The sequence below is a fragment of the Paroedura picta genome, chromosome 1 (assembly GCF_049243985.1).
Source record: "Paroedura picta isolate Pp20150507F chromosome 1, Ppicta_v3.0, whole genome shotgun sequence".
In the NCBI taxonomy this organism is placed as follows: domain Eukaryota; kingdom Metazoa; phylum Chordata; class Lepidosauria; order Squamata; family Gekkonidae; genus Paroedura; species Paroedura picta.
The window spans coordinates 84,363,218-84,382,138 of NC_135369.1; the positions used below are offsets into that span (position 1 = coordinate 84,363,218).

Here is an 18,921-nt window from a genome sequence, read left to right on the forward strand (position 1 = left end):
TCCTATTTCTTATAATGTGAATGCAACAAGGCCCAGCTTTCCTTTGCTGTAGCATATACTAGAGGCAAATTTCTCATTTATGCTAAAGTGTAAAGGAAATTAGAAAGAGTGGGAAAGACTCTTGCCATTTGTCATCTTCTCCAAACTGGTGAGAATTTGAGGGAGGAGAATGCATGCTTCTTGTTGTCAACTTGGGACACAAGCACAAAGTAATCAGGTATGGGTAGACCTCAGTGTCGGTAAAGCTCGCACACTTTTTACCCACATTGAGCTAGCTTGTTAACATGTTTTCATACTTTAAAAGAAAGTATTTACGAACTGAATTATTAGTTGGCAAAATCAAATTTAGTTCCAGCCTAGCTACTGGAGTTGGAGCTGCTCACATGCTACCTCATTGGGCCTCATTGTGTATGGATTTGTCCTTACTAGTCTTGGAGTGGTGGACAATAAATCCAGTCTTTGGCTTGATCAAAATGGTTGGGGCAGAATGAAAAGGAATCTTTCTTACCTCTTTGGCTGTTGTTCCTAGGCAGCTGCCTATGGGGATGCTGCTCAGGAAGGATACTTACTGCAGGCTTCCTTCATAGCCACTTGTCAGAATGCTCCATAACAGGAACCCAGAATGCTACATTGTTTAGTAACTAACCTTCCTAGTCAAGTGTGTAGGATACTAAAGCAGTAGGACTTTGGCTATGCCAACGTTGCTGCTCTTCATAAGAAAATATCCTATTGACATACCCTAAATATGTGAAGTAACTCTCTAAAAGATACCCCTACTGCAACCTTATAATTTGTATTATCTTTCTGAGGCTGATTATAGGAGTGAAGAAATGCTGCTGAGATTTGTACCTTTTACCTTCCCCAAGTTTAATGAAAATTGTTTCAAAAATGATATTCCCAAGTACTTTGTGGGAAATTACAGAAGGCTTTAAAATATTTGTTAAAAGGGGGAAAGATTCTGGAATTATGAAATGTCATTAGAGGAAGAGATTTGTTTCATAATTTTCTTCCCATAACAAGAAGTGGGTACTTCTGCATTGGGATAGTAACAGCAAGAGAATGTTCAATCTTTATGAAGATGAAAACTCACACTATTAAATAGAACTATGCAAGCAACAGGGTGAGAAGTTATGTCCCTGATGATGTTGTGGGCATTATCTGTGCTCACAACAGCTGATCCAATTACAGTCCATACAGTGTTCATAGTGGTTCTACTATCAGTATTTCCCTTGTAGCAAGATACTTCAGTTCATCACTGCTGGGAATATGTCGTCCCTCTGCAACAGAAGTACTATTGTCAGAAACAGTACCTAGGACATAAAACGACATACTCGGCTCCAAAGAAGTATGTCTAGATAGTGCACAGTAATTTAGTGATTGGTTTAAAATCAAGGTGAAAGAAAGACACTTGTAATAAGGGGTAAACTAGAATAGAAAAAAATGCAACAATGGGGGCTGACCTAGACAGACCTGAGAAGAGCAGCAACAGTAAGCAAAGTATTCAATCAGCAGTAGCTACTGAGGAGTGGGGATCATTCTAACACATCCTCTAGTAGTCCAAATATTGATATATCCAAGAATTAGGATAGTGAGTGTGATTCGAGACATGAGTACAAGAGAGATTGCTGCAGAAAGCAAATTTATCCTTAGACATAAGTTTGGAAATACAGAGGGGTACTGAATCATCTACAGGCAGGACTACAACACTGAAGGAACAGATAATAGAACCAGCACGTAAGTCAAACACAAGAATGCCACTATGCCAGTCTGCAATGTAAATACTGTGGAGGTGAATACCAAAGACAAAGAGGGAGATGCCCAGCTTATGAAGGAAAAATACCATAAATGTGGCAAACTGAAAAATTTGGCATCCAAATATCCCTCCAAATGACCAAGCCCAAATCTAGAATGCATATGTTGACTAGGGAGAGTAATAAGAAATGAGAAGATATAATTTGTGTAACAGATGAAGAAACAAATGCAATACAGGAAAACCCATCAAGGCACCAGAAACACTCATATGCAGCCATGGTTGGGGATTTGTTGTTGTTAGGTGCGAAGTCATGTCTGACCCATCGCGACTCCATGGACAATGATCCTCCAGGCCTTCCCGTCCTCTACCATTCCCCGGAGTCCATTTAAGTTTGCACCTACTGCTTCAGTGACTCCATCCAGCCACCTCATTCTCTGCCGTCCCCTTCTTTTACCCTCAATTGCTCCCAGCATTAGGCTCTTCTCCAGGGAGTCCTTCCTTCTCATGAGGTGGCCAAAGTATTTGAGTTTCATCTTCAGGATCTGGCCTTCTAAGGAGCAGGCAGGGCTGATCTCCTCTAGGACTGACCGGTTTGTTCGCCTTGCAGTCCAAGGGACTCGCAAGAGTCTTCTCTAGCACTAGAGTTCAAAAGCCTCAATTCTTTGATGCTCGGCCTTCCTTATGGTCCAAAGTTCACAGCCATACATTGCAACTGGGAAGACCATAGCCTTGACTAGATGCACTTTTGTTGGCAGGGTGATGTCTCTGCTTTTTAGGATGCTGTCTAGATTTGCCATAGCTTTCCTTTCCAGGAGCAAGCGTCTTTTAATTTCTTTGCTGCAGTCCCCATCTGCAGTGACATTGGAGTCCAGGAAAATAAAATCTGTCACTATCTCCATTTCTTCCTCATCTATTTGCCAGGAATTGAGAGGGCCAGATGCCATGATCTTTGTTTTTGAACCAATCAGTGATTCCATGCTCGGTTCTCATTGTTGCTTCTTGACCTGCATATAGGTTTCTCAAGAGACAAAAAAGATGCTCTGGTATTCCCATCTCTTTAAGATGGATAAAACAATACAATTCTAATTCAACTGTGGTGTCAGTTACAATGTTATTATAAGACATTTAGTGAAGTCCAGCATTCCCCTGGAAGAAACCACCCACATGTTCATTATGCATATTCACACTACATTAAAGCTGATGGGGAAATGTAGTTGCAAAATTAGTAACCCAAGAATAGGCAAGAAATACAGGTTTGAGCTTGTGGTTGTACAGGAGAAGACAGCAGTTTCACAGTTAGGCAGTATAGCAGCACAAGCTATGAATCTGATAATAGTATAATACCACAAGATATCAAAACCAAACAGTAAAGTGACAGCAGATCCAGGGGGGAAAGGAGCATGAATCTAAAAAGGATACATAAGGAATTCAGGGATGTGGTCAAGGGAGATGGACAATTTGAGAGTTTATAAAATAGGGATTGCTAGCAACATGAAGCATATGAAGTTACCAAAGAGAAAAGGAAGGACCTATGATTCTGGAACTGTATCTGAGGGATGAGCTGTAAAGTTTACAGAAAGGGGGGGGGGGAATAATACAATCAGTAAAGAAAAATGGGTAAGTAAATGAAGGATATATATCCAAAGTCCTTGAACAAAGCACTTAGAAGAAGCCCGTTTCCCCTACCCACTGATGATGACACCTTGCTGTATTTGTCAAAGGCACTACTCTTTTTGGTTTGCAATGTAATAAACAGGTTCTGACATACTTATCTGGATGAAGGAGCCAGTCACTTGATAACGTTTGCCACAAATTTTGCAAGGTACCATTGGCTAAGAATGCTGATGAGAAAGCTCCATCAACTATCTACTAGTTACAATAAAGTTTGAAGTTTGTTCAGACTGAGTGTTTTAATATAAAGATGAGAGCACTGCTGGATCAGTTCAATAATCCATCTAGTCCAGCATCCTGCCTCACATAGAGGCCAACCAGTTTCTCTGAAGAGCCAACAACCGGGCACAGAGGCTGAGGCCTTCTCCTGATGTTGCCTCCTGGCTCTTGGATTCAGTATTAGTGTTTCTGAACATAGAACTTCCCCTCAAACATCATGCTTTATAACCACTGATAGTCTTATCCTCCACAAATCTAACTAATCTGTTCATTCCTACAACTATATCCTCTGGCAGTGAATTCCACATTTTAATTACTCTGTGTATAGTATTTCCTTTTGTCCTCCCTGTACCTACTGCCCATCAGCTTCATTGGATGCCCTCAAGTTATAATATTTTTTGAGAATGAAAAAAAAAATCTTCCCTCTCCCCATCCCGTGTATAATTTTATAAATATCTGTCTCCCTTTAGTCGCCTCTTTCCTAAACTGAAAAGTCTGAGATCCTTCCCCTTCTCCTCATAAGGATCATGCTCCAAGCTCCTTAATAATCTTGCTTGCCCTCCTATGTACTTTTTCCAGCTCTGCAATGCCCTTTTGGAGTTGTGGTGACCAGAACTGGACACAATAATCCAAACGAGGCTACACCAGAAATCTATGCAGGGGTATTACAATATCATTTTTATTCTCAATCCCCTTTCCAGACAAGCAGACCTTGCTCAATGTGTGCAGACCAGACCAAAGACCCAGATAAAAACAACACTCTCCAGCAGGCTACAAGCACACACTCTCAAACTCCACCCTCTTACAAAGCAACTTCAGTTAATGCTCCCCAGGAGTTTAACAGTTTAGGAAGACAAAAAACAAACAAAAAAGTCACCTTCCCAGCAGCTCTCTCCAGAGTTCTTACTCCCAGCCCAACCAGCTCAGAAAAAGCACATTTAGAAACAGTAGCTTCACATAATGGATAAAGAGTGAATTCAGAGGTTCCAGTATCTCTTATGTGCTGCAGATAAACAACAGACATAATTAAGTAGGATGGACAATATCTAATATAAGTTTTCTGAAGTATGAGAACACGGACATCTATAAAGGGATATAGCACAATACAACATATTATGAACAAAGGTTCTAAAAAGTACATCTTGCTATGCTGTTAAAAATTACAGAGAATAAGGAAATCAAAGTTGCTTAAGCCAGCATGAAGGCTAGTATCGAGTGCCTTGATTTCTGATTTAATACTTTCACATTGTTTACTCTCTTTGGAGGTCTCTGTCTTGTTGTTTTTTTTTTTTCAGATCTGCAGCAATATATCCAGGAGCCTTAAAATATCCTCCCACTGGATTCCGAATGTTACACTTTCATGTGTCCGACTAATAGTAATTGATTTTCTCACATTAGTCCAATAGGGACAAGTCAAAGGGCACTGCTAGCACTCAGGATGGTGAAGCTGATATTATTGGTTCTCACAGACAAGACATTAGGCCTAGCAGACTCCGTATTCGCCGCAAGGTGGCCAAAACAACAAAACCGCCGCGCTAATGCCTCCCTGCCTGAGCCGGGCCATTACCTTTGTCTTCAACCAGCAGAGGGCGCCCGCGTGCTTCTTCCGTAGCAGTAGCTGAAGCGTTGAGGGCCGCGGAACCGGAAAGGTGAGCCTGGAGCCTGCACGCTCGCGGCAGTGGCGGCCAGGCAGGCAGGCAGCACCGCGGGCACGTCCTCCTTCCGAAGATGAAGGCGACCCAAGCGAAGAAGCTCCGGCCAGGCAAAGGGTAAGGGACGCAGCCGGACTCTCCCCCGTCCCCCGCCCTCCTGGCCTCGGAATCCGGCCGTGACCGCCCGGCGGTTTGGGTCTTCCACTCCCCCCCCCTTCGACCCCTGCTGGGCAACCCTCGAGGCGCGGCGCCCGTCGCCCCCTGGCTTCCGGATTGCCTTGCCTACCATGTGCCGCTTGCTTGGGAAGACCCGTCTTTGATCTCCAGATGTGCCATGAAATTGGGGTCTCACTGTAGGTGGGCAGGTAGTTGTGAGTGCCCTGCATGATGATCCCTTCCAACTCTATGATGCTTTTGGAGAGGTGGTTATTGTGCAGAGGCGAGCGTTTGAAATACTGGCCCACCAAATACACATACTTCAGATCACCAGTGCTCTGAAATACAACAATATTTTCTTCAGAGCCTGCCATATTTTCCTTTTCTTCAACACGTACTCCTTGTTAGGCACTGGCCTTTTCCAGAGATGGTATACTTCAATTATTCTAAATGAAACAGACAAGTTGTTAATAAATGTAACAAAGACCCAAGTTTAGCTAACACTAAAATGGTCTTAAGGTATTATCAGCCATGACCTCATAAAATGGCTGTAATGTTGTAACTTTAATGGAAATGGGAACTATAAGCAGATTGAGTCTCAGATTTCATGTGTCCTTTTTTCTCAAGCTGCACATTGGAAAAATATGACTTTTAATGATTTTTTAAAAATAAGTATGCCAACTTTAATTATCTCAGAATGTCTTGAGGCCTTCTTAAGCATTTCAGAAACATTTTCAAAAGTTGCATTAAGTTTGTGTTCTAAAATTTAGCATAAAAAACTGTTAAATTGCTAGAAGTTCTAAGTGGTACCCAATGATGGATTTCATTAATAGAAAAGATTGTGAGGGAGATGCTGTTGCTGTACCAAATGAAGAGTATATCGTAGGACAAGTGGCCAACAGTCTGTTTCAGAAAAACACTGCTGTCTGCAGCACGGATCCTTTGGTACAACTTTTCAGTGCTCCAGGGACAGAAAAGCAGCCAACGTATGTTGCTGTACCAAGAGTAAGTACTTTTTTTTTCATGTCAGTGGTTCCTAAAATAGAAGTTCAGAATCATGCAAAGAACTATTGGAATATTATAACCAAATTGTTGGGTTACCTATCATGGATGTGGGAATAATTAGAATTTTGTGTTTTGAGATTCTGTTGGTGAAGCCTTTTACGGAGAAGTGGTAACATTCTTAATGTTGAAATGCTGGCCATTTCAATCTAGGTAATGTGCCAAGTGGCCCTAATGTATCACCTCTCTGGTGTTGTGCATGTAGTGGGTGCAGCTTTTAGAAAGGCAGATTTCCTTATTAATTCAACTTGCTATGTATTGTTAATTTCCCCCTTCAAGGATCGCCGCCTTGTTGTGGCAAGGGGGCTTGCGTAGTTCAGTGAAGCTATGAGCTATACCGTGCAGGACCACCCAAGACGGACAGGTCATAGCTGAGAGCTCTGACAAAAGGTGATCCACTGGAGAAGGAAATGGCAAACCACTCCAGTATCTTTGCCATGAAAACTCTATGGACAGTTCCAATAGGCATACAGGAAGGCCTGGAGGATCATTGCCCATGGGGTCGTGATGGGTCGGACACGACTTCGCACATAACAACAAAAATTGTTAATTTGTATAACTCATATTGTCATTCTATTGGGCAGGTTTAATTTTGTTTGGAGATGTAAATATTATAAAGCTAGCAGCAAAACCTGGTGCACCCAAGAATGCACCAGGCTCTAGAACTGGGTAGGCCGCCCTGACTGTGCTGGGCTGGGAGGCAGCAGTACCTCTGATGCCATGCCAGCCCCGCTCTTGAGGCTCTCCTCCACACCTCCCAGTGGTCCCCACCCCATAGCCCCACTGGCCACCATCCTGGCCCATGCAGTCACCCAAGCACGTGGCTCACAGGCGGGTGCAGGCGCAAATGGACAGGCAGGCAGTGGCAAGGCCTCGCATTGTGGGGTCTCCCTTCCTGTGGTGCCCAACCCTCCCCCCCCCCAGCTACAAGGCCAGCGTGTGCTCCCCTCCTCCCAATTCCCGCCTGCTGTCTGGCTGCCCTCATAGCAGGAGGCAACATATTGTGTCACAGTGCTCTCATCCCCCATGCAGCAGTGAGGCCCCCCTCCTTCTCATGCCTCCTCACACTGACTGGGCCACTGCCCTCCCCCTGACTATGTTCCCAACCACCACCACCACCCTGTGCTCGCTGCCTGGCTTACCTGTCACTGTCATTCATTGGTCAGATGGCCAGTCAGGAAGGCGATGAGTACCAACTCCTCCCACCACCCCAATCCAGCTTTATTTATGTTGCAGATTTAGGTGTCAGTTATCAGATTAGACCCATACAATTTAGGAGCAATCCTAGGCAGGCATGTAAGGAGACTTTTAAAAATCTTTGGTCTCTGTTTTGCTTGGTTGGTCGTACAGCCTTGGGAAAAAAATTTTTTAATTACCTAAAATAATTTGTGGAAGTTAACTTAGCTGTTAATCAGAAAGTGGTGGAGATGTACATCCATGTTGGTTGTATAATTTAACCAGCTGTATTCCATTTATAAATTCCTTTATGGTTTACACTCTGTTTTGTAATTGTCACCATTCAGGATGAGCAAAATTTGGGAAAATGCTATTTGATTTGTGTCATGTCTGGTTCATAAATCAAAAACCATCACAAACTTAGAAGCCAAACAAACTCGTTCAGTTCATGAGGTTTGTGACCTGGTATAACAGCTCTCTAGGTGTGTTAGAGACACCAATTCACAGGGGATCTTCAGCTGAATCTCCTCTACCTGGCCTCCAAGTTTGGTAAAGGTTGGATTCACAGGGTGTAAGTTAAGGCTCCCCAAAGAAGGTCCCCCTGGAAAGTGCTTTCTGTAGTAACTTGGACCGCGGAAATCCAGTCTTTACCAAACTCAAATGGTGACCCCCCCCCCTATGAGTTTGTCTCTAGCTTGGATCTGTTATACACTCCTGAATCTGGACAAATGATGCCTCCTGTGCTAGAGACATCAAAGTCTCAGGGGACCTCCCCAGATGCTGCTCTATATGTCCTCCAAGTTATGTTGCTTTAAAGTTTGGTAAACATTTAGGTTGAGTAGAGACAGTGTCTGGAAATATATCTGTTCACAAACCACCAGGAGCCACCATAAACAGCTGGAAAGTTTGTTCTGGTTTGACCTGTCATGAACTTCATTTTGTGTCGCTCGTCTACTGATGGTTTTATATGGCAATAAAGGTTTGCTTACTTACTATTTTTGGTCTGTTGAACTGCTTTGGGTCCCTAGTCACCATTGCAGTTCAGTAATACTTTTCATTGGCATGATGAATTTAAGACCGGCGTTTGATTATTGTTTGTTCATTGCTGCATTTGTTTAGGTGTTGCTAACTGCCAGATGATTTTCTTACCATAAGAAATGGAATAGTACACAGTTTTCACTGTTGCTAAAAACTGTTCATCTGTGAATAAAATGTACTTTTGTGGTACAAGGCACAGACTATACAGCCAATGCAAAAAAAAGAAAAGAAAAGGCCTTTCAGAAGCACCAGCTGTGTCATTCTGATAAGTCTTTAGTGCTATACGGCTCTCTCAATGAAAGCTTACAGAATAAAAAGATGCTATTGCAATGTACTTTTCAGCTGTAATCAGCGGTGCTTAGACTTTGTGTGGCAGGGAAGCATTGACATAGACCATGTCCACCAGGCATTTTAAACAGAACTTTCAGTAACACTATGCTGATAGATTCAAATGGGTAGCCATGTTGGTCTGAAGTAGCACAATAGAATCAGAGTCCAGTAGCACCTTTAAGACCAACAAAGATTTATTCAGGGCGTGATCTTTCGAGTGCAAGCACTCTTTGTCAGACCTATGCTGATAGTCATTGTATGATTCCACTCTCCTCCTTTACACCTCCCAACTTGAGAAACCAGACTCTGTCAAGAAGAACGTTTCTTTTCTTCAAACAATATGCTATGATTCAGACATAATATGCGCTAATGAGACTGGTGGATTTTCAGACTCTAATGAGCCCACCCTCTCTTCTTATGCCATCTAACCCAAAACTAGATAAAATAGTATCACAGACAACAGAGCTATCTGAGCATCCAGCCATAAATTTGGATTTAACTGACCTCTTAACTGAAAAGATGACAGACTCACTGTGGTCTGGGACTGTGTCACTTGGAGGCATATCTCATGGCTCATAAACTGGGCCAACATTTCATGTAATAGGAACTTTAGAAGAAGAGTAGTTAGCCTATTATAAAACTTATCACTAATACTATTGGCTGTGATATGTTAGAACCACAGATTCTTTTGATTAATAGGACCATGTTTGGGAAGTCTGACTGTGTGTCTGTGTGTGTGTGTGTGTGTGTGTGTATGTATCTATATATATACACACACCTTTCATTCAAGCTATTATCTAATTTATATTTTATATTATTGATATTTAACTTTAAGGGGTGTTGGGATAGAAGGTTAAGCTCATTTTTTCCTATATTTCATGCTATTTTATTGTTGCTTGATAGTATTGTCTAACCTGTTAACATCACCTTTCCTCTTCTGAAAGGAGAATAAGAAGCGCAAGAATACAGAGGAGGATGTTGCCACAAAAATTCAAAACTCTGTTGAAAGAGTGCCTTTGAAAAAAGTTAAGAACAAAGTTCTCTCTCCAGCAGAGGCAAAATTAGCTAGCAGGTAAATTAAACATTTTATACTTAGAAGGCCAAGTCTCATGAGTTTAAAGCCAGGCAGGGAAAAACGTATTTTGCCTTAAAGGTAGAGTGGCATGTGTTCATTGTAGAATGTAGTGCTCATATTTTCAGAAAATTATTTCACTTATTTTATGTGTTGGTTGTGTTATCGTCCCTAAGCCTTAGGGTCAGAATAAGCTAGACACTTCAGTAACAATGTCTTAAGGCAATTAAAGGCATTATCTCTATTATATTTGGTTTTCTTTATGATTATTGTCACTGCTCTAAAAATCTAAACAATATATACCACTTTGAAGTTTGTCATCCAGTTAGTAAGCCATAGTAAAGAGCATGGGTGCCTAAAAATTCAACTTTTATTAGAAGGTCCTGGCTGCAGGGGATACTCCTACTCAGTGTCACCAGCTCTTGACAGGTCTTTTGTAAGAGCTCCCAGTGTCCTGGTCTATTTATCTGCTTTCTTCCTTGTGCCTGTGGGAGCAAGAGTGCAGAGGAGAGAACATGCTAAGTAGCTTCTTTTATGCGAGTCACTATTCCAAGTAATGCTTTGGTGAGTATTGGCTAGTTTATCAGAGTAGAACTGAAGAAACTAGAGTTCAAATTCTCATCTGGCCAAGAAGTCCATTGGATGACATTGGGCTTGTCATTATTTTTAATGCTTGACATTCCTCATAGTGTTGTGAAAGTAAAAATGAGAGAAGCCATGTATATCAGCTCCTTGGAGGAAGGCTAGGATAAATAAAAATATAATAAAACAAATCAATACATGATGGATGTACTTGTCTCTTACATCAAGTGGATATGGTTCATTGCTGAGGAGTTGACACATGAGCTCTGCTGTTGGGTAATCTTTCCAAAAAAAGCCTTGCCTCAGTGAAAGGAATTTTTATTTAAGTAATTTATATCCCACCTTGCAAAGTGGCTTACCTCATTTCCTCCATTTTTTCCTCACAACAACCCTGTGAAGTAGGATACGCTGAAAAAGAGTGACTGGCCCAAGTTCATTCTGGAAGTTTCCATGTCACAACTGGGATTCAAACCTGCATCTTGCAGATACTAGTCCAGTACTCTTAACCAGTGATCCCCAACCTTTTTCGGGCCGATGACCTGTCCGTGAGGGGGATAGAGAGGGAGGTGTGGGCGCCAGCAGGCGCAAACGTGCATGCGTGAAGCTGCCGCACCAGCGTGTTTGCGCCCACCGGCGTGCTGGTGCCCACGCCTCCCCCCCCCCCTGCAGCACAGTGCTCATGGGCCTGTGCGTTTGCACCTGCTGGGCCTAGGCAGTGAGCACCGTGATGCAGGGGAGAGAGGGAGGCCCCCCCCCCCGCTGCGGCCCGGTACCGAGGGTTTCACAGCCCAGTACCGGTCTACGGCACGGGGGTTGGGGACCCCTGCTCTTAACCACTACACTACCCTGGAATCTGTCCCTTTGTGGGCAAACATGAAATGCCAGTGGTACACAAATTTACTCACTGTCTCTTCCTGTATTTTGAAACAAGTAGGTGAGAGAATAATTGTCCTTGATTTATGTAGTGCCTGAGAAATGCTAAACGCTCAGGCTGGCATATGTCTGTTCCCACAAGTACTAGGATAGACAGAAGGTGAATGAGCACTTCAAGTCTGTCCAGCCATACCTGACTAGATGGACCCTGCAGAGTTCCAAACAGGGATCTAGTTTCACGGGATCCCTCATTAAGCATGTAATGTATGAACTGGTTCTTGATGTGTTTATGCTTCCTTCTGGGAAGGTATTCTGATGCTGCATTAGCATGCGGATCACTCCCTGCGTGCTTTTAATGTAACTGTCATCTCTAGTTTCTCCAGCAATGGATCTTTTATTAGATTAAAAATACAGATTTTTCAGGGACTATAAAGAATAGATGTTAACAGCTTGGCTTCAATTTTTCACTGCTTGTCAAGGGAGCATGCTTTGAATCAAACAGATGAAGATGAGATTAAAAGAGAGAGACAAATCAAAGAAAACTTGGCTTCTCAGCGTCTCTCAGCTTCAGATGCTGATGCTGGAATAAAACAGAAGAAAATGCAAATCAACACGTCTAAGGAAATGCTAAAGAATAAGAGGACTGTCTTTGTAGGGAATTTACCTATTAGTTGTACAGCACAGGTAAGTGAGTCATGTTGGGAAGCAAAAATCAGACAACCCTTTTAGTATTTAGAAGAAGAAGAAGAGTTGGTTCTTATATGCTGCTTTTCCCTACCCGAAGGAGGCTCAAAGCGGCTTACAGTTGCTTTCCCATTCCTCTCCATTTAAGGGAGTAGTCAGTATCCCCATGCGCACAACTAATGAAATAATTCTGTTAATATCACTGGAGCTTGCTTGAATGAAATGTGTTTAAAAAGAACTGACCACTGTGGTGCCTGCCATAGTTACAACTAGATTATTAAATTACTATAATGCACTCTACATAGAACTGCCCTTGAAAAGTGTTTGAAAGCTTAAACTGGTGCAGAATGTTGCAGCCAGGATGTTGACTGGAGTGGATTGTAGGGACCATAGTCTACAGTGGCTCCCAATTTTCACTAGCAGATCATGGCTTGGATCAACCAGAGCATTTCCATGAACGTAAATATTTTCATCCCTTGAGTGCAGCTTGCTTGAGTCTCTTCCTTATGTTGCCAACATCCCACCCAACCAAGCACTTCCAGGAACAATGTTTAAGGTATAATCTGGGCTGGTGAGTTACAATGTTAAACCATGTTGATAGAAATCCTGTTGTGTGTCTTTAAATGTGCTAGTGGATCCAACCCATAGCAAGTTACTGGGAGTTCTTGTAGTTGGTTATAATGAGAAGAGAATTAAAAACAAATAATACCCAAATATGACTTCCCGCTGTGTGTGTGGAAATAGTTGTTGCTCTTACTTGTACTGACCAAGTGAATTGAATGTGCTTGAGTTTAGATGCTGAAAGCGTTTTTCAAAGAATATGGACAAATTGAATCAGTGCGCTTCCGCTGTTTGGTATGTATATGATATGTTATTTTATATTACTGCATTAGTGTTCATGCAAAGAGAACCTGCAGTCTTTATCCCAGCACACTCCAATGTGACACCTGCAGGCATATTCTACAAATTCTGGCCAGGCTTACTAGTCAAGGCATGATTTCTGGTTGCCGCTAGAATCTCTCCTCCAACACCTCTGTACCTGCTAAAGAACTTGAGTTATTTTTTGTTCCATGTGAAAGAAATGTACATAACACAACAGCATCTCACTACTTCCCTCTTTATTTTTCTTCCCAAGTCATAGTTTCCACAGAATTTGGGGGTAAAAATGTGCAGTTGCTATAGTTTAAATGCAACACTTTGGCCTTGATACAGTACTCCATGGAAAATGTTCCATGAGCCTTGGCAGACAAATTAAATGAGTCCATATGACTGCTTTAGTTTTGTGAAGTTTCTCTTCTCTAAATGTCAAGGAATTACAGCTCCCCCCCCCAAGACATTTCAGAGCAGTAACCACCCAATGGTATAGAAATGCTGCCAGTTCTTACTGATGTAATGGATCTGAGGGATTGGCTTAATGAACACCTTAGTTTTCTTATCTGTTTTCAAATAATTATTTTGCTCAGTAAACTGCATAGTAGCACATAGCTAGAACCGTCACTGACTCAATTATCTAATTTGCAATAAGGTTCTAACTTACGCACATCTAAGAAGTACACCAGAATGTGTATGTGTGCTTGAAAATATTCTGCTTTTCTGAAAAGCGGTAATCATTCAAGGTGCCTTCCATGCATACTTTTAGTACAACAAACTAACAAAGAGCTATGAGAACCATTGCATCAGCAATAGATGGAATGGCAGAAATTACTATTATTGGGGTCAAGAAGCAGCTGAGCCTGGGAGTTCTATTGAGAGAGCTCAGGTTTGGGCAGAAACAGTCCTTACCTCCCTAGCTTTGGATCTACCATCAATCTCTGTTGCAATTAGCATAATGTTCTCCAATGGTCATAATGTGACATTTTAAAGCTGAAGAATAGCCACTGATTAATGCTCTTTTGTTTTTCTTTAAGATTCCAGCAGAAGATGTATTGTCCAAAAAACTGGCAGCCATAAAGTAGGTTTTTTCAAGTTTTGTTCCATTTTTTCAGTATTTTCAAAATAACAGGTTCATAATATGCCCCTCCAAAACTTGATTGACGAATTAAAGCAATGTTTAAGCTAAAGATCATGTGGTCTCTCATTCATTCTAAACTGTGCTTTACAAGTTACTCTGTAGTTTACAATTCTACAGGTCAGTATAACTGATTCAGAAGTAAGTGGTTTATTTGTGTGACAGCATTAGAAGCACAAGAAATGAGTTCTGGCTTCCTGTCTTTAGAAGGCTGAAAATACTTCCTATCCAATTCTCAGTATTTGTGATTTTGTGTGGCAAGTAGGAATTCTTTTTGGATTATTTACTTAGGGCAGGGGTCTCTCCTTTTTGGTGCAACATCATTGTGCTATGGTTGGTTGAAGGTTCTGATGCAGAAACAGCTGGAGATATGGATCTGTGTGAGCTGAGGGGGGTTTGATTAGAAAATCGTAGGAATGAGCAGATTGAAAACAAAAGTGCAGTTCTTGGTATACTTTCCAGGAAGGATTTTTAACTATTAGATGTTTAATCTCAGCTTTCCCCCAAGAAGTTTAGGGTGGTGTACATGGCTCTTGGGAAATGTTGTGGGTCGGTGGTGGAGCATCTCCTTCACATTGATGCAGTCCCAGGTTCCATCCCTGGCACTTCCAGTTAGTAGGCTCCACATGAGAGACCCTGAGAGACCACCTGAGAGCCTGGAGAGTATCTGGCAGTCAGAGTAAATACTGACCTTGAATGGCCAGGGGTCTGATTATAAGGCAGGCTCATGTAACTGTGACACATCATAGCAATTCTGTGTGATTGGTTAAGCTAAAAAGTAGTGACTACAGGAAAGTGTGGATTTGAACCTATGTTTTTCCTTGTTCTAGTCTAGCCATTATATTATTGAATCGTATTGAACTGATAAGACAACAGCTAGATAAACATGCTGAAGATGATGATGATATAAATTTTATAGTCTCTTGTTACTTGCTTAGAAAAGTAAGATCTAATTTTCAGCTAAAAACAAATTGTTGTTCTTTTAGACGAAAGGTGCACCCTAATAGGAAATATATGAATGCTTATGTTGTCTTCAAGGAAGAATGTGCAGCTGTTAATGCCTTAAGACGGTAATCTTTTTAAAAATTAGTTGTCATTTTATAAAATTTAGAGTAACAGAATACAATTGATAATCTTATTATATATATCTTAAAAATGGAAAGCATAAAAACCTTAAATAAAAACAAATATCTCAGTGTGTAGAACTACACATGATAGCCATTGATTATTTCTGATAACATTTTACCTCTTGTGGCTTCAATAGTAATGGAACCGAATTTGCTAATGGATTCCACATCAGAGTTGACCTTGCTTCAGAATCCACTTCTGTAAGTAGAGGAAACACTGTGGCAGAAATCTTTTTTTTTCTTTAATGGCTGCTGCTTTAGTCTTCTGACACAGTTCTTGTTTGCTTGCTTTGTAGCATGATAATAAGAGGTCTATATTTGTGGGAAATCTCTCCTATGGTAAGTAAAAGTTGGATATTCCTAACTGTCATGTGACTATAGACTAATCTTATCGTAAAAAATTGTTATTCCATAGGGCCTTATGAAATTTAGTTTCATTTGTTGTTCTTTGCAAATGAGTGGATTAAATTTCTAAAAGGCTGATAGCTGTGTACTTTTAATAAGCTGAACAGCCATATTTGTCAAGAAATAATTGCATTGCTACAAGCTATCTGATAATTTTCATCATGAATTGGGATAATTTATCAAGAAAGCACTGGTCCTGCTGGTGGACCTCCGGACGGCACCTAGGTTTTGGCCACTGTGTGACGCAAAGTGTTGGACTAGAAGGGCCACTGGTCTGATCCAACACAGCTTCACTTATGTTCTTGTATTTAAAGAAATGTATACCCTTGAAAAAGTTAAGTACCCATTGCAAGTAAGTGGACATTTCTTCCATTTAAGATGCAAATGGGCATTTTCAGTATTTTGCTCATACATCTAAAAGAACTTTTTTTTTCACCTGCACACTTTTTCAACTGCTTATTTACAGACATTGATGATGATACTGTGAGAGACCATTTCTCTGAGTGTGGAACTGTAACGGGTGTTCGCATTGTGAGAGATCGGAACACTGGCATTGGCAAAGGATTTGGTTATGTTCTGTTCAAGGTATGTTACTTTCTGTTGCATAGATGTGATAAAAGATTTATTATAAGAATAATAATAATAATAATTATTATTATTATTATTATTATTCGATTTATTTCCCACCACTCCCTACAGGCTCGTGGCGGGTAACAATAGTCTTAAAATCCCCCATTAAAACCCCCATTAAAAGACTATAAAAATACCCAACACGGCGGAAAATACCAGTGTCCCTACCCGAACAAGGGCATTGGGGGATGGAGGGTGATGATGACTACTTCAAACCCCCCAGGTGGGCAATGTTCTTCCTTGCCAGTCCCAGCCTCAATCATAGACCTGGCGGAAGAGCTCTGTTTTACAGGCCCTGCGGAATGCTGACAGCTCCCGCAGGGCCCGCAGCTCACTCGGGAGCTCATTCCACCAGGTGGGGGCCAGGACAGAGAAAGCCCTGGCCCTGGTTGAGGCTAGGTGCGCTTCTCTGGGGCCGGGAACGATCAGTAGGTTTTCTCCCACAGAGCATAGAGCCCTGAGGGGCACATAGGGCGACAGGCGGTCCCTCAGGTATGTGGGTCCCAACCTGCGTAAAGTTTTAAAGGTTAAAACCAAAACCCTGAACCGGATACGGACAGCAATTGGCAACCAGTGCTACTGCCTCAGCACCGGCTGGATGTGGGCCCTACAAGGTGTGGCAGTGAGGACCCTAGCAGCTGCATTTTGCACTAGCTGAAGTTTCCGGATCAAGGTCAAGGGCAGGCCTGCGTAGAGCGAGTTACAGAAATCTAATCTGGAGGCGACTGTCACATGGATCACTGTAGCCAGGTGGTCAGGGGACAGGTAGGGTGCTAGTAGCCGGGCCTGGCGAAGATGGAAGAATGCCTGGCCCGCTACTCTCTTGACCTGCGCCTCCATAGTCAGGGAGGCGTCGATGGTCGCCCCCAAATTCCTGGCTTGGGGCGCAATGGTAAGTTGTGCTCCCGCCAAGGTGGGTAAATGCGCTTCCTGTTCCTGCCCCCTTCTTCCCAGCCACAGGACCTTCGTCTTGGAGGGGTTGAGTTTCAGGTGACTCTGCTCGAACCATTCTGTCACTGCTTCCAAACATCTGGCAAATGGTTCCAGGAGGGAGTTCGGGTGGCCATCCATTAGGAGATAGAGCTGGGTGTCATCAGTGTACTGATGGCAACCCAGCCCAAAGCTCCGCACCAGCTGGGCCAGAGGACGCATAAAGATGTTGAACAAGGTGGGGGAGAGAACCGCGCCCTGGGGGACCCCGCAAGGGAGTCTATAAGGATGCGAGAACTCTTCCCCCACCGCAACCCTCTGGGTCCGGTCTTGGAGGAAGGAGCGTATCCAGCACAAGGCTGTGCCCCCTATCTCCGTGCCGGCAAGGCGGTGGACCAAGATCTCATGGTCCACGATGTCAAAGGCCACTGACAGGTCCAATAGGACCAGCACGGCCAACCCGCCTCTATCCAGCTGGCGACGGAGGTCATCCAGCAGGGCAACCAGTACCGTCTCCACCCTGTGGCCAGGACAGAAGCCAGACTGATATGGATCAAGTACCGAAGTTTCTTCCAAGAAGGCCAGGAGCTGGTCCGCTGTGGCCCTTTCCACCACCTTACCCAGGAACACTAGGTGCGATACTGGGTGGTAGTTGGCAGGGTCCCACGGGTCCAGCGTTGTTTTTTTCAGGAGAGGACGAACCACTGCCTCCTTCAGCCTCTCAGGGAACAGTTGTAGTGTTGTTTAAAGTCATAATATTCTACTGTTAAATGTTCTGCTGTTACAAATTATACCGTTAATAATATATGTTCACAATCATGATGTTTCTTTGTACTGTACCATGTAAACCGTCCTGAGCTACAAGGGAGAGTGGTATATAAATATAATAAATAACTTTTTGAGCTTCAGAAGAGTTTTGGCAGATTTGAGTGCCTAACAGGGCCATCAAATCTGTGGACTTAGAAGACTGTAACTTGGTTTAAGATTTCATGGTAAAGCAATTTTTGCCTTTTGTTATTTGCTTGCTATAGCAGCAGTGCATTATGAGTTAAGCCTGTCATCATATTTTTGGTTAGAATACCATTCATTTATCAGTTGCAGAATAAATATTGCAATGTCAAGTCCTACAGTTTGATAAACGAATGGCTACAATAGAAATTAAGCACTCTTGTTTACTATGCACATAAACTTTTCCCTTGAAGGATACAGATGCTGTGCACCTCGCGCTGAAGCTAAACAACTCTGAGCTAAAAGGAAGAAAACTCAGAGTGAAACGCTGTACTGAAAGAGAAAAAGCACAACCAAAGAGCTCAGAAAAGAATGTAAAGAACTTGGTCAGCTTTAAAAACAAAAAAGCTGCCCCACGGAACAATGCAAGTAGGTGTTCCAGTGATACTTTTGTCGGGGAAAAAGCTGCTCCAGTAAAAAAGAGCAAAAAAACAAAATCAACGAACATCGCAAAGAAAAAAATTAAGAAACACAAATGAAATTGTTATACTGTCAGTTTCAAAGTGTATATATATTTTAAATAAAATTCATTTCATAAGCATTTT

The 18,921-nt window shown here is 42.3% G+C and overlaps 1 protein-coding gene across 1 annotated transcript; it reads left to right on the forward strand.

The window, feature by feature from the left end:
- Positions 1-5,248: 5,248 nt before the first annotated feature.
- RBM34 (RNA binding motif protein 34) lies at positions 5,249-18,917 on the forward strand. Its single transcript, XM_077345754.1, has 11 exons — positions 5,249-5,412; positions 6,285-6,456; positions 10,002-10,129; positions 12,064-12,268; positions 13,064-13,123; positions 14,176-14,219; positions 15,263-15,346; positions 15,541-15,604; positions 15,700-15,742; positions 16,275-16,393; positions 18,571-18,917. The coding sequence occupies exons 1-11, from the start codon at positions 5,372-5,374 to the stop codon at positions 18,853-18,855; spliced, it is 1,245 nt and encodes a 414-aa protein (XP_077201869.1). The 5' UTR covers positions 5,249-5,371; the 3' UTR covers positions 18,856-18,917.
- The last annotated feature ends 4 nt before the right edge of the window (positions 18,918-18,921 follow it).

What these genes read in the sequence shown, in the direction of transcription:
- RBM34 (XM_077345754.1), top strand. Translation starts at nt 5,372, where the DNA reads ATGAAGGCGACCCAAGCGAAGAAGCTCCGGCCAGGCAAAGG. An exon ending in CTATTAGTTGTACAGCACAG is followed by an intron (nt 12,269 to 13,063) that starts GTAAGTGAGTCA and finishes GCTTGAGTTTAG; the next exon opens with ATGCTGAAAGCGTTTTTCAA. An exon ending in AAAAAACTGGCAGCCATAAA is followed by an intron (nt 14,220 to 15,262) that starts GTAGGTTTTTTC and finishes TTGTTCTTTTAG; the next exon opens with ACGAAAGGTGCACCCTAATA.